General features: G+C 35.3%; 1 protein-coding gene across 2 annotated transcripts in view; it reads left to right on the top strand.

The window, feature by feature from the left end:
• PXDN (peroxidasin) overlaps positions 1–24,363 on the top strand; it is a 143,067-nt gene that overhangs the window by 62,737 nt on the left and 55,967 nt on the right. Inside the window, exons 2-4 of one of the 2 annotated variants that reach the window (XM_027840347.1) lie at positions 4,211–4,282; positions 5,520–5,591; positions 16,519–16,590. In XM_027840347.1, coding sequence (XP_027696148.1) covers positions 4,211–4,282; positions 5,520–5,591; positions 16,519–16,590 — 216 coding nt within the window. The remainder of the gene's footprint in view (positions 1–4,210; positions 4,283–5,519; positions 5,592–16,518; positions 16,591–24,363) is intronic. The other variant, XM_027840348.1, reaches the window with a different exon arrangement.

Here is a 24,363-nt window from a genome sequence, read left to right as displayed (position 1 = left end):
CGGTGCTCTATCCACTGCGCAACCTACCTGCTCCCATGCTGCGTCTTCAGTTAGGAGCAAAGTTGGGATTAGAAACCCAGGTCTCTTGACATTTGATTAGTAAAAATTGGAAGTGACAGACTGATAAATTTCTCATTTTGCTAATTAAAGTTTCACATAGTGGAACAAATTAATGTACTTTGGTACTAAGGATACAGGCTTTTATTCTTTAACTGGGAAGATTGCATTTTTTAATGAAAGTGTTAAAAAATTTTTTTAAGCAATTGATCAATTTATTGCTTTTTGTAACTTGATGCTACTGATTGTATACACTGGAAAAACATTTCTTAGAACTTATTAAAGTGAACATTAAATAGGTTGTGTGTTTATCAAGTATAAAGTGTTAACTTATCAATGCATTCCCATGGATTAAAAAGGGTTCAAAGAAGCAACTGAAAGTAAATTAGTGTTGTAAGCAGTTATATCACTTTCCCCATGGGCTAAAAATAGTAATATAATTCCTAAAAAGCAACTTGGTAGGTTATTTTGAGTGTTTGGTTTTTTTTCTAGTTCTTAAAATGCATTCATTACAAAAGTAATAACATATTATAAAACATGAATTGGTTTTTAAGCCTGCCAAATATTACTGAAAAAGTTACAGGGTTATAGCTTTTGGCTTACAATGTTATTTTCATATGCCTCGGCAATAGCAAGACTCCCATTGTTTTCGTTGTACTGTGAATTAATAATGGTACATGGAGATGTTTGTTATATTTTTGAACATCTAATACTTCCTGTAATTATATGCAATTAAATCAGACCACTTTCTCAACCTGAAAGATGAGATTTTCAAGAAGTGGAGATTCCAGAGTCAAAAGAATTTTAAAGCTTGAAGCGAAGTTGGAAGTCCCTGTCCTTTGATGCTAATACAAAAACAATGAAGCATAGAATTTCAGTTGGCAGAAATCCCAGGGGCAATATAGCCCCCAACATATAACTGAAAAACAGCCTCCCCTACACAAGCAATAGTCATCTAAGCTTTGCTGGAAGAGCTTCTGATGAGAGGAAGTCCATTCCCATACCAGGGCAGTTCGTTCTATTGCTCTAATTTGGAATTGCTCTAATTTTAGAAAAAAAATATTTTTTTTCTTAAATCAAATCTAAACTTGTCTCTGTCACTTCCACCTATTGTTGATCTTTGTTCTGTCTGAGGGGGCCAAACAGAACAAGTCTGATCCTGTTTCTATTTGGCAGCCCCTAAAATTCAGCCATTCTGTTATAGGAGTTAATAGATTTGTATCTGGAAAGGACCTTAAAAACCCTTTCCCCACTCCCACCCCTTATTTTACAGTTGAGGAACTGTGGCCTCAAAAAAGTCAAATGACTTGTCCAAGGTCACTCCTCTAGAGTGAATAGTAGAGGAATGATTTGGTCCCCAGGTGGCCTACTCCAAAAATCTGTTATTCTTTCCACTGTGCCATACTTCTTCTCTGTCTTTTCCATGTTATAATCCTCCCATTTCTTTACTGATGCTCCCTTGGAATAGTTTCTATGTCTTTCACTTCTGGTTGTCCCTGTCTGGACCCTAGCTTATTAGTATTTCTTAGAATGGAAACTGAATGAACTATTCCAGATATAGTCTGAAGAGGGATAAGTAAAATGGTATTATTTATCTCCTCATTCCAGTACCTCTTTTAATTCAAGATTGACTCGCTTTTTTGACTATCATTTTTGCCACTGTTAACTCATTGAGCCAATAAAAAGCCAATAAAAAGAACATCTTTTTAGACAAACTGCTATCTTACCATGCAACTTCTCCTTCCCAATCTTTTATGTGTGAAGTGAAAGTTTTGAATCAAAGTATAAGATTTTACTTATATGTATACATATTATCTTTCCCAATAGAAAGTAGGCTTATCAAGGGCATTCTACCCTTTTGTCATTGTATCCCTCTACTGTTACACCATATTTGGTACACATTACAGTAAGTACTTAAGAAAGGTTCATTGATTCATTGATCCCTATTAAATTTCATCTTAGATGATTCGACTCATTATGTAAGCTCTCCCTCCCAGCTTTGTCATCTGCAAATTTGAAAAATGTACTAATCAAGGAATTGAGAATAATGTTATACAGTACAAGCTAAGTACTGATCCCAAGACCATTCCATATTCCACTGAGGAACTGCCGAATTGACCTACAACTATTGCTGACTACTGTTTGAGTCTGGCCATTCAATCAGTTTCAGATCCACCTAACTTTACTATCATCTAATACACATCTTTCCATTTTTCCACACCAAGTGTGAGGTGCTTTATCAATGCCTTGTTAAAATGGACTCCGATTTTACTACTACAACTACATTTACAGCATTCCTCTCACTTACCATTTAATAACTTAAAAAAAGAAGAAATAAGGTTCACTTAGCATGACTTGTTCTTTCTGAATCCATGCTCATTCTCTGTGATTACTGCTCACTTTACTAGGTGTTCACTATCTCTTTAATGAGTTTTAGAATTTTGCTATAAATTAAAATCAAGCCCATTGGCCTATAATCTACAGACTATTCTCTCCCATTTTTTTTTTTAAGTAGGGAAAACATTTGACCTTTTCCAATCTTATCTTCTCCATGATATGTTAAATAATACTGACCCTGGAGTAGCAATCTTGTCTTCCCATTTTTAAAGTAGTCAAGTACATATGGGCCAGGTGATTTTAATTTATCAAGGATCCCTTAAGTGTTCTCTTAATAGTCTCCTTTATAATATCATCAACTGCCTGTTACACATTAAAAAAAGACAAAAAACAAATCCAAAAAATATCCCTGAGTATTCATTAACAACGAATTTTGTTGTCATTTTTCTCACTCAATAAAGTATCCCTTTGGTGGTGTTACCAGTGTAGCTCTGTATCTATAAGTTAATTTAGGCAATATCCTCATTTTTATTAAGTAGGCATTTGCTCTGCCATGAATGCTGTTTATCTCCTCAATTATTTAAATCATCCCTTCTTTCTTTTTTTAAAAAATCTTCCCTTAAATAGTAAAGGCTTTTTCTAGTTGGATTTATGTAAATCCTGATTGTGCCCTGGTAGGTTACCTCTCTGACATTTCATACATTTTACATATATATGTAGTTATTTTGAATGTAATTTGTCTTATTTTCCCATCATTTCCTTCTGGTTTTTGTTAAAACTACTTGTAAATAAGGGCTAATGATTTTTTTAATTGTTTTTATGGAATATTGATTCCATTCCCAAGTTTAGCCTAGGGTTTTTCAGACATTAATCTCTTAAATAAATTGGTTGCATCCTTGGATTTCATATTTTGTCTTAATGATTTCAGATGGTTTTTTAAGGCCTGGTACATTTGTTTGAAACTCATGTTTGGAGCTAGTAATAGTAATAATGATAAAACATGTACACTGTATGGCATCTGTTTTTCTAACTTAATCTGTCTCATGTTTCCAAGGGATTAAGACTTAATTTCTTATCAGATGATGGTGTGTCTGTCTGCTTAAAGTTCAGGGAATGAAAACGTCTTAGAGAAATCTGAAGAGGCTGCATGATTTACATAGCTGCTTTGACTGTTTTGGGGTTCAGTTTCGTTTTTTAGTATCATGTGAAACTCCCGTCCACTTTCTCCATCAACCAATTCTTATCCATTCTTCAGTCTTACTGGGACATTGAGTTTTAAAGTGATAGTAATGGACCTAGGATGTTAAGAAAAGAAACAAACAAACCCAAAACCCACCCTACTTAAAGGATCCAGCATTTCCTTGATATGAATATTTATCCTCTTTGGATGAACATTCCAGTACTTTAGGATTTGTGAGTTGATGAGGAAGAAACCTGCCCCCCTGGTATGTTTCAAACTTTAACTAGCCTGATCCTTGGATGATGGGTACTTGGTCACCACATTTGTACTTGAAGCTTTTCTAGCTTGGAGAAGGACCTGTTAGAACTTGTACTCTGCTGATATATTCTTTGCTCATCCAAGATTACTTGCAAGACAAGAGGACAGAGGGAATATTAGTAAAAAAAAAAAACCTTGTATACATTTGTATATGTCAATCAATAGGTGCTTAATTCTTAGTCTACCTTCAACTTACCATCACTGTTGTGAAAAATGCTTTGAAATTGGGGAGTGACAGTGATGCTTGCAAATCTCCCAACTTTCTACCACAACTTTAAGGAAAGTATGAATAAAATTTATATTCTTGTTTTTCCACAGGGACTTACGATTTAATAGAATTAGAGAAATCCATCCTGGAACATTTAAGCGGCTGAAAAACTTGAATACATTGTAAGTTGAAATTCTTTTTTGAAAAATTAGCAAAAATTTTATTTTTTAAAAAGATAACTAGTTCTATATTGTACGAATGGTGGGGGGCAGTGAGGTGTAGAAATCATAGTATTAATAATAGCTCATGTTTATATAGTGCTTTCAGGTTTATGAAATGCTTTATATCCATTATCTTGGGTTGGGAGTCAGGATCCTAGATTGTTGCTCTAGATATGCCATTAATATAGTGGTGTCATGTCACCTGCTTAGGCCTCAGTTTCCTCATCTGTAAAGCTATAAAATTGCATGGTGTATATGTCTAATGATGTTTATGTTGAAAGCCTACCTGATAATGAATTTGGGATGCTCCAATTTCAGTCCTTCAAAAAGATCCAATTAGATCCTTTCTTCTGGAGTAGATTGAATCCCTTCTAGAATCTGAGTTCATGGATTGCCCAGGCCAAAAAAAAAAAAAAAAATCATTAAATAATGGTCCTCATAATGTTCTGATGATAAAGCAGATTTTCAGGCTGATTTTCAGATGAGAGATATATAGTCTATTTTTGCCCTAGAATCCTAAAATCTCAGAATGTTAGCTTTGGAAGGGACCTTAACAATCATTTATTGCAAACCACTCCCTTCTTTCAAGAGAAGAGGAAATGGATATACTGAGAAGTTATCGGTTCCCCATACTCTAAGCCTTCCTAGTTTGGATTAACTCATTATAGCTTTCATTCTGCCATCATAAAATCTTGGGAAAACCCAAGTTCACCTCTGTCAAGTCTTTGATCACTGCAGCTCCTGGGCCACTTATTCAAATTCTATTTTTGAGCTCAAAAAGCAGCACAAACTAGAAGTTGTACATATTAGAAATAATTTTGTTAGGGAAATAAAATTTGAATGTTAACAAAATCGTAAAAATCTTTTATCGTCATATTTCCTAACTTATTAAGTTACTAGTATCATATTGTTTAGTAATGGAGAAAAATGCCTATAAATTCATCTTTATTATTTTACTTTGCTACTATACTAGCAGTGAGACCTTTGGCAAGCTGCTTCACTTCTCTGGACCTCACTTTCTGTAAAGTGAAGGGGTCACATCTTTCCACATCAAAAATTCTTTGATTCTATGTTAAGGTTCATTGGTTAAAAGCTGCCCCTTTTCTTTGAAGACTAATGATAAATTTTCTTCTAAGGTTTAGATTGTTACTGCCTCAAGAAAATAACTACTGTGATTGCTTTTATTTTCTCTTTATAGGCTTCTTAACAATAATCAGATTAAAAGAATACCCAGTGGATCATTTGAAGACTTGGAAAATTTAAAATATCTGTAAGTTTTTTAACCATCAATTTATGTAATTACATGATCAATTTTTGAACTCTTTAAATAATCACGGATTTGTAGATTAAACATAATATATGCAATTCTGTAGGTAAAAGTATCTAATAAAAACTTATTTATACATATAATTTTTACATATATATGTTTACATTTATACATATATGTATTTAAATATATAATATATTTAATATAAGCGTAACTTATATAATAGAAATAACAAAAATGTATAGCTAATACATAAATATATATTGAATAAATATGTCTTTATTAACATATACAAACACACATTATACTGTATTCAGAAGCTGGCTAAAGATTGCATCAGAGATTATTAGAATGGGCTATTAGAGTACATATACTATGTATTAGTGATTTGATACTAAGCCTGCAGTAAAAGAGGTTGAATAAAGATCAAATAGTAACAATTAATAGTAGTATTACTGTTCCTCTGTGATATTGTTTCCCAAAGTCTGTTCTGTTTAACCCTTGGCATTCCACATCATCTTGAATCAGAATTCTATGGAAAAGCAACATTTTCCCTTTTAAAATGATAAATTTTATGTGGAAATTTCGGAGATAAAAATAGATGGAATATTTTGCTACATAATTTCTCTATCCCTTCCCCTTTGTCCTGGAGATATTCCATGCCTCTATGTAACTGACCTGATATTCATGGATTTTATTTTCTTTTTCAGATTCACACAATTCTGGGGATACTGTGGTCCATGGGTTAATTTTTTTGGTTCTCTGAGAGACTGATCTTTGAAAAACAAAGTTTGATGCTATTCCCAGATTATAAGACATTTGAACACATTCTCACCCACTTGCTCTAAATTTATAGATAAAACAGTTTAAGAGGATATTCTATCAAGTATTCTACAAATCCTTTGGCATAATGCCAGTTTCCTTCAGTCCAAATAATCCTAAATTGAATATTTTGAGGGTCCTGGGCCTAATAAGACAGTGCTAATTAACAGGCTAGGCTGATAGTTTTTTGGTTTTATATTTTTAAACTCATAATACTAGTGAAACTAATTTATCCATAGACATTTGAGATTCAGGCAGTTTGTTTTCTACCTAAATATCCTTTAATTGAGATTAATTTAATTACATTGCTAAATATCTTTGCATATATAATCTATTATTAGACATGTAATATAAATATAGCTAATATATAATAGAAGTAACATATAAATATATAACTATATTTAACAAATATGCATTTATGCATACACACTATATACATGTATGTGTACGTATATATACACACATATGTTTCAAACTTCTTTCACAATTATTCCACCAAATTAAGTTGGCAACAAGCTGTAGGTCTTAGAATTATAGTCATCTTAATTTTTACTTTTTTTTTTTGCATTTCATTTTTTGTTTTTCATTGAATTCCCTTTTGCTTTTCAGAACATCTCCACTCTTTCTCCCACCCGAGGGGGAAAAGCATTTCCGTTCCAAATTAATTGGCACTATAATTAGGGAGGATTAAGAAAAGGGCAACATTCTGGAGTTCAAGTTAAGGCTCCAAAGCAGATTAGAAGCATGTAGCACATTTATCTGTACTCTTTGGAATTAATAGCATATTATCCTGATCATTTTTATGTTTTGTTTATCTTTATTTGTATTGGCTCCAGAGTTTTAGTTTTTAGTCCACCAGGAAGAATGTTAACAGCTATCGGGAAGATAACTCAGGACTTTTATTTCAATTAACTTTTCCCTAAAAGCTTTGATTCCTTTTCTTCAACTTCTTCAGCTAAATTTCACTGCTGATTCTAATTGTATTTTTTCCCTATGCATAAATTCTTTGCGTATTATTAGTGCCATAAAATGATTGAAAGTCAGTAATGATAGTTCTAAATCAGAGTTCAGTTTTTACTTATTAAAATAAAACTGTTTAATGAAAATATTTGAAAATAAAATGTATAGATGTATCTTTTTACTAGGATCTTTTATATGTCTTGCTAATTTCTAATGTGAATTAAGTTATAACAAACTATTGCCACTCACTGTAGCATGGCATTTTATTTAATGAAGGACCCACAGTTTTCTAGTGGAATGAATGTTGGAATGTATATTGGATTGGAAGTCAAAGGACCTGGGTTTGAATATCTTCTTTGCTGCTTGCTTGACCTTTTGCAAATACTTTAACTTCTCTGGGCTTTAGTTCCCTTCATTTGTAAATTAAGGGAGATGGAATAGTTGATTTCCAAGGTCCCATTCAGCTCTTGATCTAGTACCCCCAAATTTCATTGTGGGAATGCTCCCCATCTATGCAGATTGCAACCCTTCATACCTTAGAAGGTAGTTTCCATGAACTGTTGTAGGTGAAAATTTGATCACCATGATGCTTACCGTTGAATGAGCAGCCTCTCAGACCTTAACTAGATTTGCCCTCAGGTGACATTATCCATTATCAGGCCTGTCATCAAAGGGCAGTGAGAGATATGTACTGCAAGATCCGGCTGATGCATAAAGTGGCATTCTAACCGCTAAATGGGACCTGACAGTGTGCACCATGTTGATAAACTCTGAGCCAGCTCCATATTGTGATGAGGTGGCAGGGGAGGAATTAAAGGAAGATGACAGGTATAATGTTGCTTAGGTATAACTAAATCATCCATTTATGTTCTCATAGGCAGCTGGCAAATTCAAAGCTCACTTTTATTACTTTATAATTCCCAGAATGAAGCTTATGTCTTTTAGAAAGCAGATCATACAACACTTGCCTAGAAATTGGTTGCATCTTAGAAGAAAGATTGGTTTGAAACAATAGTTCTCTTTCTTTATCATGTGTTTCCATGTCCTTTACTCACTTCACTTCTTTGCTCTTCCACTGAAAAGAATCAGCAATCCTGTCCTCTCTTTCTCCTAAAAAGAAGAGAATAAGCAATATGAATGCAATGATCTTTGATCATAGAGAACAAACACTTCTCAGGTAGAAAAGTGGAGGGGAGAAGAGGCAAGCCAAAGAGAGTTGAAAGGAATTCAGAAAGGCACAGTAGTTGTAGTTTAGATGGTTGGAATTTTTCTAATGGACAATGGGGACCATTCTTCACCTGGGGTCCATGGACCTCCTAGAGGTCTATGTAGAAATTTCAGGGGGTCTATAAACTTGGATGGGGAAAATTGCATCTTTATTTTTATTAACCTTTGATTTCCTTTTTAGTCCTATGTATTTCATTTTGTGCACCTAAAAATATTATTCTGAGAAGGGAACTATGGGCTTCTCCAGACTGCTAACGTAGCCCATGTCAGAAAAAAAGGTTAGACTTTGTCTATCAAATAGCTATTTGGATCTCCACTGCTTCAACTTCCCCTGTTCCATGGACCTTGTTGCAGAATGTGTTTTGAGAAGTTTTGTGGGATAATATGGTTCAAGGATGTCAGGGGTACCTTTAAATTTCGGACACCTTTTACTCCATTTTATATGTTTAGAACCAAAGTGCATTTGGAAGGTGAATCTTCATATGAGTTCATCTTTTTGAGGTCATAGATCTCAAGCTGGAAGTAGAGTTTAAAGGTCTTCTACTCCAACCCCAGTCTTTTATAATTAACATAAGGAAACCGAAGCTCAAGACAGGTTAAGCAATTTGCTGAAGATCACGTAGTGATGAAGCAGGAATTCAAAATCAGGTCCCATGACTCCAAGTAATCACTGCTTTTGTTAGGGATACAAATTCTCCCTTGGTTTCATGTATTCATATTGTTCAATTTAGCTACTGAAATGTCATAACAATTTTGTTATTTAATGATTCAATTTTATTAAAAATAGATAAAAATGTCACTAATGGTTCTATTAGGACATCTGCTTAATTCCTGCTAAGACAAGTTGTAAGTTAGTCCTTTTATAACCAAGAAACCAAATTGTACCCAACTATATATAGACACTGCCTTGCCTAACAGTGATTCACTGTTGACAGTAGTACTAATATTATTCTTTATGACTCAGCATTCAGGGCTTACAGACTACTTGGCTTATTTAGCCCATTCAGTTGACTTTTGGAAGTGTTGTAAACAGTTCACAGTATCTCAACTGGTGAATTCCTTTTGGTTCAAGAGCCAGTAGTTCTTGAGCTACTGGATTTGAAGTCCAAGGACCTCAATTCTACTCTTTTTTCGATATGTGTATGACCTTGGGCAAGTCACTTAACCTTTTTGGCTTTGATGCTTGTCAGCTATTCATTTTGAGCCACTTTAAATAAGGTGTCTATACCTCAGCTTCCTTATTTATAATATAACTCTTTGGCTTAGATCAGTGGTGTCAAACTCAAATAGAAAGGAGTCATTGAACTACAAAAGGATTTCTGTGGGCCACATGTTGACCTAGAAAAGTACATGTTGATATTATGTATTTTTCTGTATTTTTTAAGTATTTCAAGAATTACATTTAAATCCGGTTTGGGCCACCCTTAGGAATGGACAAGGTGATTTCTCTAGTTCTTCCTAGCTGTAAATCCTATGATTTTTTTGATCCTTTGAGCCCCACTATTCATTTCTGGAAGTCCAATAACTCTTTCCTCCTTTACCATGTGTATCTTCTGTCTTAGGAAGTTCTTAATATTTTTTACTTTACCTAACTTTAAAGAATACTTTTGTGCTAAACATTATTGAACTGTGTAATTGATAGTTGGAGGCAGCTGGTGGTTTAGTGGATAGAACACTGGGCCTGGAGTCAGGAAGACCTGAGTTCAAATCCAGCATCAGACATTTTCAGTGACCCTGGGGAAGTCGCTTTACCTCTGATTGCCTAACAAAATGGATACACAGTATCCACTGGAGAAGGAAATAGCAAATCATTCAGGTATCTTTGCCAAGAAAACCCCAAATTGGCTCATGAAGGGTCAGAAACAACTGAAATGATTGTACAACAGCAATAATTGATGGTTGGTTGGTGATAGTGCTTGTAACCAGTCAGGTCATTAGTTAGGATTTTAATTCTATCATAACAGTATTTCTGTAGGAAAGTCAGATTTTACCTACATTATTTTGACTTGTGCTTGTAACTTAAAGATTTATTTTTTTTAAAGATCAGAACTGTAATTTCATTGGCCTAGGGAACTCCTTGTGAGGAAACTATCAATTCAGGTCACACATGTTCTATAACTTATAGGATCAGAGTGGTGCAGGGACAATGAAAGGTTAAGTGACATATCTAGATTCAGTGTCAGAGGCAACACTTGCATCCAGGTATTCCTGACTGAAATCAGCTCACTATCCCCTGTGCCATGATGACTCTTACTTAGCACTAATCTGTTGCAAAGTCAAGGACCACTTACACAATCTATCTGTTTGGTCAGTTACTTGCAAATGTAGCCTACAAGGTTAAGAGTCGAGTTTCTTATGTGGGTTTGAGGATTCAGTATAATATATTCAAGAGAAGTGATAATAAAGAAAAAGGAAAGGCACATTTGAACCTTACATGTCACTTGAGTTTTTGTTCAGCCAGAAATTTATAGTTTCTAGTAAGGGATTTTTTTTCCCCTTCTCTTTCTTATATGAAGTTTGACTTAACTTTATTTTCATGGGTTTTGAAACTAAATTTTCTTTTAACATTTCAGTTATTTTTATTTGTTTATGTAGTTTAATTTTAAATCAAACATTTAGAAGAGGTCCACCAGAATGGGAAGGACTTTGAGTCCATGCCATATGAAGATTGGCTGAAGGAAGTAGGAAAGTTTAGCTTAGAAAGGAGTTAACTTGAGGGGGACAGAAGAGTTCCCTTTAAGTATGTGAAACTCTCATGTAGAAGAGCATTTAGATTTGTTCTCTAGTCTAAGAAAGCAAACTACTGTAGGAATCATGAGTAAAAGTTTTAAAGAGGCAGATTTATATGTGATAGTTGGAAATTTTTTAAACAAAATTCAAGTTGTTTGAGAGTAGAATGGTAGTATATATTCCCCCTTATAAGGGGTCTTTGAGTAAAAAGATGGACAACTTCCTTGGGCATTTTGTAGAGAGGATTCTTGTTAAGAATAGGTTGAACTAACTCTCCTCTGGGATCTCTTCCAACTTTGCAATTGTGATTTTTTTTTCATTAATCAAAAATTAAAGAAAAGGGCTGGAGGGGTATTTCAGTAACTAAAGCTAATTTAACCTTTTCTTCAGATTGCATTATTTGGGCAAGAAGAACAAAGGTATTGCCCGCTTGATACCACTGAAATGCTAAATACCACATATTTAGAAACATTAAATGAGAATATGCCATACTATGGACAATGTAAGTAAATGATGCATATGAAAAACAAAAATTCACCTAAGTTATGAACCTCCTTTATACAAAGCAAAAATGGTTTGAATCATTAAGGTTCAGGATATAAATATGTTTTTCCCTCTGTAACAGTCAGCCAGATCAGTTTTCATGAAACATTTTCTCAAAGTAGGGAAGACCTTTAGTGAGGATTTTTATTTGTTCAGCTTTGACTAAAAGGAGTAGAGAAGAATAATGTATCATCTTTTAAAAAGTTTTTAAAGAAAGCATGAAATGATCATATCATAAATACTCATTCCCCTTTGAAATTTACAAATCCCTACAGATTTGCCTAAGAAAGAAATAGTGCTTACACTGGGGATGTTGTCCACAGGTAAAGAGGGGAGTGCTGGTTCCTTAGTTCTTCATAGAATGACCTTAATCTTTACAGATGTCATTGTAATTGCCAGTATATTCACCATTACCATCATCATCATTATCATCTGAGAGACAGCAGAACATAGTCTATATTGAAAGATGATCTCTGGGTCAGGGAGATTTAGATTTAAGTCCTGCCTCTGACACAAACTCAGACATACTGGCTCTGTGACCCAGAGCAAGAAACTTAATCCCTCAGTAGCCCTGACAACTCTCTAATCCTTGGTTAAATGAAGTAATATATGTAAGAAGTGCTTTGTGAACTTCGATTATCACTATTATTATTAATATCATTAAATTAGTGTGGATTTCAGCATAGCTTCTAATGGGAATGAGTAGACGTAGGGGAAGAGGAGGAGAAGAAACAGGAAGAAGAGGAGGAAGAGGAAGAGAAGAACTCCTTATTAGGAGTTCACTACATTAGTGGTGTCAAACTTAAATAGAAAGAGATCTAATTATACCCTATAGGGAAGGAAGGAGGGGGATAAGAGAAAGGGAGGGGCTGACAGAAAGGAGGGTAGATTGGGGGAGGCTTTAGTCAGAAGCAAAACACTTTTGAGGAGAGACCTGGTGAAAGGAGAGAGAGAGAAGGATAAGTGAGAAAAAAAAGTAGGATGGAGGGAAATAAGGTGAATAGGATGAACTCACCCCAAAATGGAAGAGGATAGCAGAGTAGATTACGTGATTTAGACATAAAGTGATACCATAAGCAAATTAAGGGAGTATGGAATAGTTTACCTGTCAGATGTATGGATAAGGGAAGAATTTATGGCCAAACAAATGACAGAGAGCATTACATGCTGTAAAATGGATAATTTTGATTACATTAAATTAAAAGTTTTTGTACAAACAAAATCAATGCAGACAAGATTAGAAGAAAAGCAGAAAAGTGGGGGAAACATTTTTAATGTTGTTTCACTGATAAAGGCCTCATTTCTCAAATATATGGAAAACTGAATGAAATTTATAAAAATAAAATTCATTCCCCAATTGATAAATGAAATGGTCAAAGGATATGAACAGCCAGTTTTCAGATGAAGACATCAAAGCTATCAATAGTCATATGAAAAAATGCTCTAATTCGCTATTTATTAGAGAAATGTAAATTAAAACAACTCACCACTTCACACCTATCAGATTGTTTAATATGACAGAAAAGGAAAATGACAAATGTTGGAGGGGATGTTGGAACATTGGGACACTGGTGCATTGTTGGTGGAGTTGTGAACTGATTTAGCCATTTTGGAGAGCAATTTGGAACTATGCCCAAAGGCTATAGTTCCATACTGTGCATACCTTTTGATCTAGCAATACCACTACTAGTTCTGTATTTGAAAGAGATTTAAGAGAAAAAAAAGAGGAAAAGGACCTTTGTGTTAAAAAATATTTATAGCAGCTCTTTTTGTGATGGCAAATAATTGGAAATTGAGTGCATGCCCATCAATTGGGCAATGGCTTGAAAAAGTTGTGATATGTGATTGTGATGGAACACTATTGTGCTGTAAGAAATAAAGAGCAGTATATTTTTAGAAAAAACTGGGAAGACTTACATGGACTGATGCAAAACGAAATGAGCAGAACTAGGAGAGTATTATGCATAGTAACAGCAATATTTTATGATGATCAACTGTGAATGACTTGACTATTCTCAGCAATACATTCATCTAAGATAATTCTGAATGACTCATGATGAGAAATACTATCCACCTTCAGAGAAAGAATTAATGGAATCTGAATGCAGATCAAAGCTTACTTTTTTAAAACTTTCTTTATTTTTCTTTCTTTATTGAAATTTCTTTTTGGTCTGTGTTTTCTGACTAACATGGAAATATGTTTTGCATGATTACATGTGTATAACCTATATCAGTCATTGCTTGCCTTATCAATAAGGGGGGTTGGGGAAGGGAAGGAGAGAGAGAATTTGGAATTCAAAATTTTATAATACAAATGTAAAAAAATCTTTTAAATGGCAAAAAACCCCAGAAATTAACATCATCACTGTTGTATTACATTTTGTTTTATTTCATTGAACATATTCCAATTATATTTTAATCAGGCTCAGCCATTGGGAGTTTGATGTATCTGCTATACACTCATGAAATCACAGAGGTGGTATTTTTAAGAAAGAAAAGAAATGAGAAGTGCTATCCTCACAACTCTGAAACCTAGGTAGAAACAAAAACAAAAATCTTAGGAAACCTGTATTCCTGAAAGAGTTGTCCAAACTAATCCTTGTATTAAGAATAGGCCCATTCAAATCTGGACATCACCTATCCAGTGCCATTTCACCATTTCAATTAGTTGCTAGCATCAGGCCTATTAAAAATTCACAGTTATTAGGTATAATGAAGATATAAATGATTAAAATTTATTCACTGTGCCTAGTACTCAAAAAGATAGTTCTATTTGAAGACCAAGTATAGCAACCAATAGTTTCTGGTAAATAAATGGATTTAACATAGACTAAAAGTAACATAGCAGATAGTTACCTGGTGAAATATGATTATGTGTCTCTGAGTATGAAATTCTGTATCTTTTGTTTAAAAATAAATGTGTTCATTCGCTGTTTTTATATTACATGGGAGCTTTAGTGCTTCAGGGTCTTAATTATAAAGGAGACATTGATCCAGGGAAATCCTTATGCACAACACCGCAAATTTATATGTGATAGGCCAAGCTTTCTGATTTTTCATTAGACCCCCTCCCTTACTATTGATTTAATTCCTTACATCTTCCATTCTCCCTCTTTAAAGGTGTTTTAAAGAAAAGTAAGAAAAAACAAATATTTGAATCTTAAATGTATGTTTGATTTTTACTCAGCCAGAAAGTCCCCCTCTAAGGGACTGTTTTTTTTTTTCTTCCTCATAGGAAGTTTAGCTTAACATTATTTTGAAGATTTCTTGAGGCCCAGAGAAATTAAGTGATTTGATCAAAGTCACAAAGTAGTGCCTAAGGTAGGATTTGAACCCAGGTCTTTCTGACTCTACAGGTCTTTCACTCTACTTATTATACAATGCTACCTCAAAAACAAACAAACCAACTCTCCTAGTATTCCTCAAGACCTTATTCAATTCAAACAACTAGGGAAAAAAAAACAGAATTGAAAATGAAATAAAACAATTAACAAAATTGAAAAGGGCGGGGGGGGGGGGGGGGGGGACACGACGACTCTTGTTTCATCTCTAAGAGGGAAATTCAAATGAGTTCCAAGGACTTGTGGAACTGTCCCAACGGGGATTAGGGGCCTATAGTTGACTAGGAGTCACTTCTGCAATCTCATGTAAAAAAAAACAAATGTTCCTGGTGAAAACTCCTCCATGAGTAGCCTGCAGTCCATTTTCCTGGGAGATACCCTGCATTGTTTACACTTAAATATCTTAAATAAGGGATTCCTGACCCTCGTATTATAAGACCTAAATGATTCAACAAAAACTTATTAAGTATCTAATGTTTTTAAATTAATGTTATTAAGTATCTAATGGAGAGAGATGGCAATCCAGACGAATCTCTCTAAAAGGCCTGACAGAAATTTGTAAACATTAGATACTTAATAAGTTTTTGTTGAATCATTTAGGTCTTATAATACGAGGGTCAGGAATCCCTTATTTAAGATATTTTTGTAAAAATAGGTCTAGCCTTGAGGTTAATGTCATTTAATTAGAAATTAGCATGCAGGCTTGACAATATCTAGGTTTTCAAGATTTCATTAGCCCCGAGGCCTGGTATTTTTGTGTGGTGCTCATTCGATTTTGATGAGAGTCTAATGCTGGTATTTCAAGGTAGTTATTTTGAACTTTGACATAATTGATTTACCAATATTTATTCCTGAATATTTGCAAGCTGGCAAAGTGTCAGGAACAGAACTATATGACCTATTTGTATTTTATGGCTATTTTTGTTGTTTCTGTGTCTGTGGGGAATAAGTGTTTTCAGTTAGTGTAGAGCTTTAGGATAGCATATTTAAAAACTACTGGGGGGGGGGGGACATAGAATTGACCGTTCTGAAGCTCCAATGGTAGCCCATGGGAAAGGTTTGACTTCTAGGAAGTTGTTTAATTTTTTCTCCCTTCCCTTTCCCTCCCCTCTGGGCATGTTTAGTCTTTATCTCGTGATGTTTTTCTTGTGGAAAGAGGGGAGGGAGTGACTATGCAAGCATCACATTTGTTTCCCTCATTCAGTCATTCATTTTAAAGCTGTCTTTATGTGTCAACTTAATTCTTCTTTTTCCACCTTGTCAGGTCTTGTGTGTGTACTAATATTCCCCAATGTTTCTTGTTTCAGCTATTTATACAAGAATGAAATCCAGTCAATTGACAGGCAAGCATTTAAGGGACTTGCCTCTCTAGAGCAACTGTAAGTGCCATCCTTCTTTCCCATGCTCTGCCTTTAGTCATATCATCTACTTGGTTGCCTTTCAATGGAGAAAATGTGTGGCTTTGACTCATGTCTGTGCTTTGCATGCTACATGTATATGCTCAGTGGGACATGAATTAAAGGCTTTTAATTATGTTCACGGATGTGAAGTAGCAAAAATTGACCAATATCTTTTGTTGCCTTTCTTCTGTGTCTACACATTTGTAATTTCCTTTCCCAATTCCTTTGTAATTTCCTGTAATTCTTGGGAAGTTGGGTTGGTGTGGGGGTGTGTGTGAGGATAGGGTGGGGAAGGAGGAGAGAGAAAAACAAATCTTATTATAGTAAATGTATTCACATGTAATGGGGGATACTCACAAAACCTTTTTCTCATGTACTTTTGCTACATTGGTTCTCATGGAGCCCATCTGAAGATGAGCTGAGCTCTTTTGGCCTTGTCTAGTAGGCCATATGTGCTTTGAGTCAGTGATGAAGAACATTATCTTCATTGCTTTGGGTCAATGAAAAAAATCCCTTGGTCCCTGGGCTAGTGGCTGGGACAAGGGAAATGCGTCAAAAGAGTATGAGTCAGAGGATGAGTCGTCACTCAAGAATCAATGTGCAGTTTTGCTCTCCTTGTCTGCCAAGTGTGGAGGAGTTCTTTTTGCCTCTCCTTTGGATTTTCCTTTATCTGATCCAAGAGGGTGGCTCTGTGGCCCAATCCTCTTTTGATGCATCCCCCTCTACTGCTGATCCCAAGGGATCACTACATCATTCTTAAGTGTTATTTGAAAATTCTAAGTCCTTTAGGGCTGAATCCAAGAACACTAGGCTCATGGGAAGTGGGCAAGGCAACTTAAACTCAGTTTAAATTCACACAGGCTCTATGGGACACCACCTAGCGAGAGGGCATTGGGAGTAGGGAGAGTGAAAGGTTTCATGTTGACCTAATTGCATGCAGTATGTATACATTGAATGGTATTGAAAGATATTTTGCAATTTTTAACTTTCATCTGAAAACACGAGTCAATTTTTATTGAGTAGAATCATTATATGGGATTTCTTACTGTATATGTTATTATGGATTGATTTCATTTTTTAAAAAAATCTTTTGATCAAGTTACCACTTGTTCACTGAAGTTATTAAATTGTGACTCTCTAGAGACTCAGTTCCCCCAGATGAAGTTAAAGGAACTTGTTGGCTGTATTTGTGGATTGTGTCACTGATCAAAATGGACTTTTGTAAAACAGCTCAACATCTTTCTGTTGAAATACATGGAAAACAACACATAAGCTTTTTGTGTCAGATAGACTTATTTGGATACAACCACCTATTTAACACATATTTACTTTCTTGGATTAATTCTTATAAATGTATATTTTAAATGTTTTATGGATTTTTTTTTATTGCTGATGCTTTCTAATGAATTTTGCCTTATAATACATAAGTACAACTGACCAGAATGAATAATAACATTGACCATAGTTAGCACATATAGTCTACCATCTCTCTGATGGTGCTTTATCATTAGTCCTCTTAAATCTAGAGTGATCATTGCATTAAGCAGAGTTTTGAAGTCTTTCTAAGTTGTTTTCCTTTTCGTTATTGTTGTCATCAAGTAAATTGTTCTCCTGGTTATGCATTTTCCTTTTTTGTAATACTTCATAGATGTCTTCCCAACTCTCTGAATTCTTCATAGCCATTGATTTTTTAGGCCCAATAATCCATTAAGGTCATATACAACAATTTGTTCAGCCATTCCCCAATTGATGGGTATCCTCTTTCCTTCCAGTTTGTTGCTACTACAAAAAAATGCTGCTATTATATTTTCTAAATATTTTAATCAGTTTTTGAAGCAGAAGACTACATTAATAAGAAACATCTGTATGTTGTCATAACTAATTCCAGTGACATATATTTGTTCATGGCAGACACATTTTCCAGTGCCTATATTAATGTATTATAAAACATTTTTGAGAAAAAGTTCATGGAATAATATATCCATTTGAAAGAATCCTGATACGAAACCACTAAGAGAATTACTGTATAAGAATTACTATGTAAGAATGTCTTTTGTCTTCCTCATATTTCCATTTGAGCACTGATTCCCTGGTTTGACTGAAGTTTATTGCTTGTATTCTGCAGTCTACTTAATAACATGTGAGTCAGAGAGGGCTTTAATTATGAGAATGTAAATGGAATAGCAAAGATGGACCATGTCAATTTTTGTCTTTTGGGATCTTGCCATGTTTCTGATAGATTTTTCTCCCCAGTCACATACTGACAACAACTAATAGGGCTTAAGTCCTTTTTATACTAGTGAATCAGTGTGTGTGTGTGTGTGTGTGTGTGTGTGTGTGTGTAAGACCACCATTTGAAAAATCAGGTATTTTTGATATGAGGAAGGAATTAAAGGAGAAGATTGTGAATAGATATATTTGGCTCTATAAAAATGGAAATAACAATAACAAAAACCAATAACAATGGTATTTATATAATACCTCTTTTGTGTGAGGCACTGTGCTAAGCACTTTACAAAGTGCTTTTTTTTTTTTAGTGCTTTTTCATTTTATCCTCACAACAACCCTGGGAGGTAGGTGGCATCTTTATCCTCGTTTCATAGTTGAGGAAACTGAGGCAAACAGAAGTTGAGTGATTTGCTCAGGGTTAACAGCTGGTAAATGTCTTAGGTCTTTGTCAGGTCTTGAACTCAGGTTTTTCTAACTCTAGGCCCAGTGATCTATGCACTGTGCCATCTAGCTGTCTCAGTCTGAAACTACCTGAAGACTTATCGCTGAATACCCATGATCTCATCAATATTTATTAACTGTCTACTGTATTTAAGGTAGTGTACTAGGCCCTGAAATAGAAAGTTTTGCTAAATCCTGTTCCCTATCCCCTTGTAGCTTACAGTCTAGTAAGGGGGATCAAACACAGACAGTACCTATACTACCCAAAAAACACATGAGGAGTGCATTAGAACATTCAACAAAGGGGCACGTGAGGTCTAATAAGAAAGGGCATGTTTGACTCTAGGGGAATCAAGGAAGACTTTCTAAAGGAGGTAGCATTTGGTTTGGGCTTTCTTAATTGTAGCATGGATAAAATTCAGGGCGAAGAACCAATTCAATCTGTCTTCCAAAAGAATCAATATCAGATTACACACCTAGATGGGGAAGACTTGGAGGTGGGATTGTGAGATCTGGAAGTGATCACACTAAAGGAGTGGAGATGCCAAAGACTAAATCAGGATTCTACAAAAGAGGTTCTTAATCAGGTCTACAAACATTTAAAATATATTTTGATAATCGTATTCAGTGTAATTTGCTTCCTTTGTAATCCCATGTATTTTATTTCATGCATTTAAAAACATTATTCTGAGGAGTCAGTAGATGTCACCAAACTGCCAAAGGGGTCCACGAGACACAAAAAGGCTAAGAGCCCCTACTCTGAAAGCCATGAGGGGTCCTAGCCATAATGGAAAGGAAGAACACACAAGGGGCAGACACCTGGGGACTGGAGATGGACACAGACAGGAGAGGATGGGTGATATTCGGGGGCCAGGGACAGCCTTGAGGTACCTGAGCACGGATGAATGGAAGACAGAAACGTGGGGCCAGACGCGTGGGTTCAGACACAAGGGCAAATGGGCAAAGGTGTCTTCTATCTGTGCCTGAGGTCTCAAGCCAAGGCCCCTATTTGGTGGCTGTGGGGGCGGCTGTCCATTCTTCTGCTTCCACTTGGAGAGTCTTTTTGTTAAGGGGTTTTTTGTTCTGTTTTGGTGTGTGGGTATGTAGATGGCAGCAGAGCCTTGTGGCCAGGGGCAGGAGTGGAGAGAGACACAGAGAGAGAGAGAGAGAGGCAGAACAGTACTACCCAGTAAAGTTAACTTAGGTGTTTTTTGGGAATGTGGGATTTCTTTCAGAATTCTTTATGTAAAGTTGAATAAAGTGAATATACTTAAAGTGAGAACTGTCTGTAATTATTGGAGATGTGATTTGAACCCAGGTCTTTCCTGGTTCCAAGTTCATGCTTTGTTGTGCCCTAAAACTTGGCTTTGCGATTCCAAAAAAGGTCAGAGATTACAGTGGTAGTGCAGATTTATTCTAAGACTATAAAAACTTTACATGAATTCTAAAATCATCTGATCAGAAAAATATCTCTAACAAATTTCCTCATTTGATAACATGAGAAACAGTTTAAAAATTATTTATGTGTTTTTTAAAAAAATATATTTATTATTTCTAAAAATATTTAATCCCCATCCCCACCCAGTGGCCCATCCCTTTTAATAAAGATTTATAAATTAAGAAAAAATGAGCAAAACCAACTAACTTATGTTTCTGACAATACATGCATGGTTCATTCCTATAATATCTTACCTTTGCCATGAAGAGAAAAAGGTATGTTTTCTCAATGCTTTTCCTGGGATACTTATAGATTGTAATAATAGTGATGTCATCTTTATTATTTAGACATCACTTTAAGGTTTACAGGGTACCACCAAGGGTGGGGAGGAGAGGTTGTGTAAGTATAAGTATTATTATCCCCATTTAAAAGATAAGGAAAATTAAAAGAAAATTTTAAGTATTGTTGGATGGAATGCACATGATCAGACATAATTTATTTGACATGTAATATTTCAGTAATTGTGCCATAGAAATACATATTTAGATGTAATTGGAAATTTTATGAACTTTTTAATTAACCAGTGAAGATTTTTTTTCTCATCTTGAATGGAAAAAGCCTATCACTATGTTTTGAATATTTGTTGTCTTTATTTGCCTTGTTTAAAGTTTAATTGCTCCTCTTTTTGAACTCATTGGTCCAACCAATCTGGCCTTCTAGCTGTTCCTTACACAAAGAACTTTGTCTCCCTTCCCTAGACCTCTACTTTGGCCATCTTCCATGTCTGAAGCGCACCACTTTTTTGTCTTGTCATTTAGCATCCTTTTCTTCCTTTAAGATTTGCTCAAATATTCCCTCCTAAATGAGTCCTGTCCTTATCTCCCTATCTGCTCGAGCCTTCTCCCTCCCCCCCTTATATTTCTTTTGTTTCTCTTCTTTGTATACTTTATTAATACCTATTGTCTCTTGGCTAAACTGTAAGCCCTTTGAAGACAAAGGACTCTTGTTTTTTTTGCCTTTGTATTTCCAGAGTCTAGCACAGTGTCTGACATAAAGCACTTACTTGTTTGTTGAGTGGTTGATTGACTGGAATTTTGAAGTGGCTAAATTCAAAGGCTATTAAATTGTGTTTTGAGAATTCATTTTTTTTTTTTGTAACTTATTTTGAATGCTAGTGAAATCGTTTCTGTACTGATCATGGTAATTTATACTTTCTAATGGGCAGTTAGGTGGCTCAGTAGATAGAGTGCTGGGCCTGGAGTGAAGAAGACTCATCTTCCTGAGTTTAAATATGGCCTCAAGTACTTATTAGCTGTGTGACCCTGGGCAAGTCACTTAACCCTGTTTGCCTCAGTTTCCTCATCATAAAATGAGCTGGAGAAGGAAAAGGCAAGCCACTTCAGTATCTGCCAAGAAAGCCCCAAATGGGTTCACAAAGAGTTAGACATGTCTGAAAATGACTGAATGACAACAACATACATTCTAATCCACCTTTTCCTCAGACCTTTATTTTAGTCATCATACGATCATACATAGATTTAGAACCAGAGTGACCTTAAGATGTCATAAAATCTAATCCTCTAATTTTACAGATGAGGAAGCTGAGATTCAGAGATTCAGAGATTAAGTGATTTGCCCAAAGTTACACAGGTTAAGTTGTCAAAGTGGGAATTCAAATCCAGGAGCAGGGATTCTACGTTCTATGCCTGCATCACTGTACCATGTGGCTTCTAGCCGCACTATGAAAATGGTAACTCTCTTCTTCCGTCTCTGAGTAACTCAGTCCCTGGCTTATGTGGGGAGCAGGTCCAACTGGATTTCTTGTATGTTCATATATGGGGAGTGAATTTGGAATCCAGAGACACAGAATCAGGTTACAGTACCAGGTGGCTGATGAGAGCCTATGATTGGGGTATGGGGGGAATCATAGTATTACAAAGGAGGGTACAAAACTTGAGATCTTAGGGAGGTAGAATCAATCCTAATTAACAATTGACTAAATCACAGGTGAGGATAAAAGAAGAGTCAGAACAACATAGGTTTTATTTATTCCATTGACAGAAATGGTGAAGTCAAAAGCTGCATGTTTTAGGAGAAAGACAGTTGTGAACATGTTGAATGTTGAGATATAAGTAAGATTTCCTGGTGGAGACATTTAGGTGGCATCTAGAAATATGGGTTTGTAACTTGTGAGAAAAGTCAGGGTTGGAGTGACAGATCTTCAAAGTTATTACCAGTGGAGTGGGTGGATTGGTTGAGGGAAGATATCTTAACTGTGTTGTTACTCCTTCCACTCCAATCCAATAAACATTTATTAAGAATCTACTATGTGCTAGGCACTGTGCTAAGTGTTGGGGATACAATTAATAAAAAGAATATTGGTGTCTTTCCTCAAGGAGCTTATAATCAAATAGAGGGAAGTAACATAGAAAAGGAAGCTGGGAAAGGTGGGGAGACAGGACATGAGGGGATACCTGGAATGACGGCATCTTGTTCCATGTAGTTGAAACCAGGCAAAGCAGCAGATACAGAGTGGAGTGAGCCTCAAAGTTCAGTTTACCCTCCATAAAGGAAGACATTGGGAAGAGTGTGGTGCTCTCCCCTCCAGCCCTCCAATCAGAAGGAAGAGAAGGCTGAGTAAAGCAGTCAGTCAAGGTTCTAGTTAGCAGCTTGTGATGAGATTAGAGGTGATGAGCTTAACCTGGGGAAAGGACATCTTGTACCTTGGAGTTGAAAACAGAGAGAAGCAGCTGTAGAATGGAACTATAAACCAGTTGTAATATTGGCACTATAAAATATGTGCCTGTGATAATAAGGGTCCAGTTCAGTCCATTGGATCTTTTGCTGCTAGAGAATATTTGATTCTTTATCAGAATTCTTAATTCATCATGATGTATTACTAGCTTAGCAAAACCAATTTTATAATGAGAAATCAATTTGTCTGAAGAAGCATTTTTCCAGAAAATACGAGGAATCCATTGTTACTAACTTTGCTAATGATATGAATTCAATGTGGACAAGAATTTGATGTCTCACGTACCATAAAACTAGGCGGGAATTTTATGTAAATATCTTATGTTTTTTTTGTTTATTGAAAAATCCCTTTATTACCATGTAGTTGATTTCCACCTGCAAGAATAAAATGAGAAAATCTTACTTTTTATAGTTGAATAAACTTTTAGAAATTTTGTCATTTTATTGATATATTTTATTACTTATTTCTTCCCCAAATACGTCCTTTCCCTTCTACACAGTGAACCATCTATTATTATTGTTGTTGTTATTTTTTTAAAGACTAGTTCTCTCTTTTTCAGGAAGTACAGGGGTCACTCATAGACCTAATTCTAGTCTCATTGATGTGGGAGCTTTTACCTGAACCATTTGCCCTCTTGGTATGGTGGACCTGTATTCCCAGGGCTCATCATCTTCATGCTAAACTTAATGCAAATACTCTATTGGTGTAATGTATTATAGCTCAGAACTCCTGAGCTCAGGAGAGTTGCCAGCCTTAGCCTCCCTGGTAGCTGTTATATCCAGCTGAGCCATCCCTCATAACAAAGAATTAAAAGAAGAGGATAAAAAAGCAGTTCAGCAAAACTAACCACATCAGCTGTGTCTTACATTAGGCATAATGCTCTGCACTT

The sequence above is a fragment of the Vombatus ursinus genome, unplaced genomic scaffold (assembly GCF_900497805.2).
Source record: "Vombatus ursinus unplaced genomic scaffold, bare-nosed wombat genome assembly UNPS02014841.1, whole genome shotgun sequence".
Classification (NCBI taxonomy): domain Eukaryota; kingdom Metazoa; phylum Chordata; class Mammalia; order Diprotodontia; family Vombatidae; genus Vombatus; species Vombatus ursinus.
The sequence above is the reverse complement of the archived record's forward strand: the minus strand, read 5'-3'. Positions and strand labels throughout refer to the sequence as shown.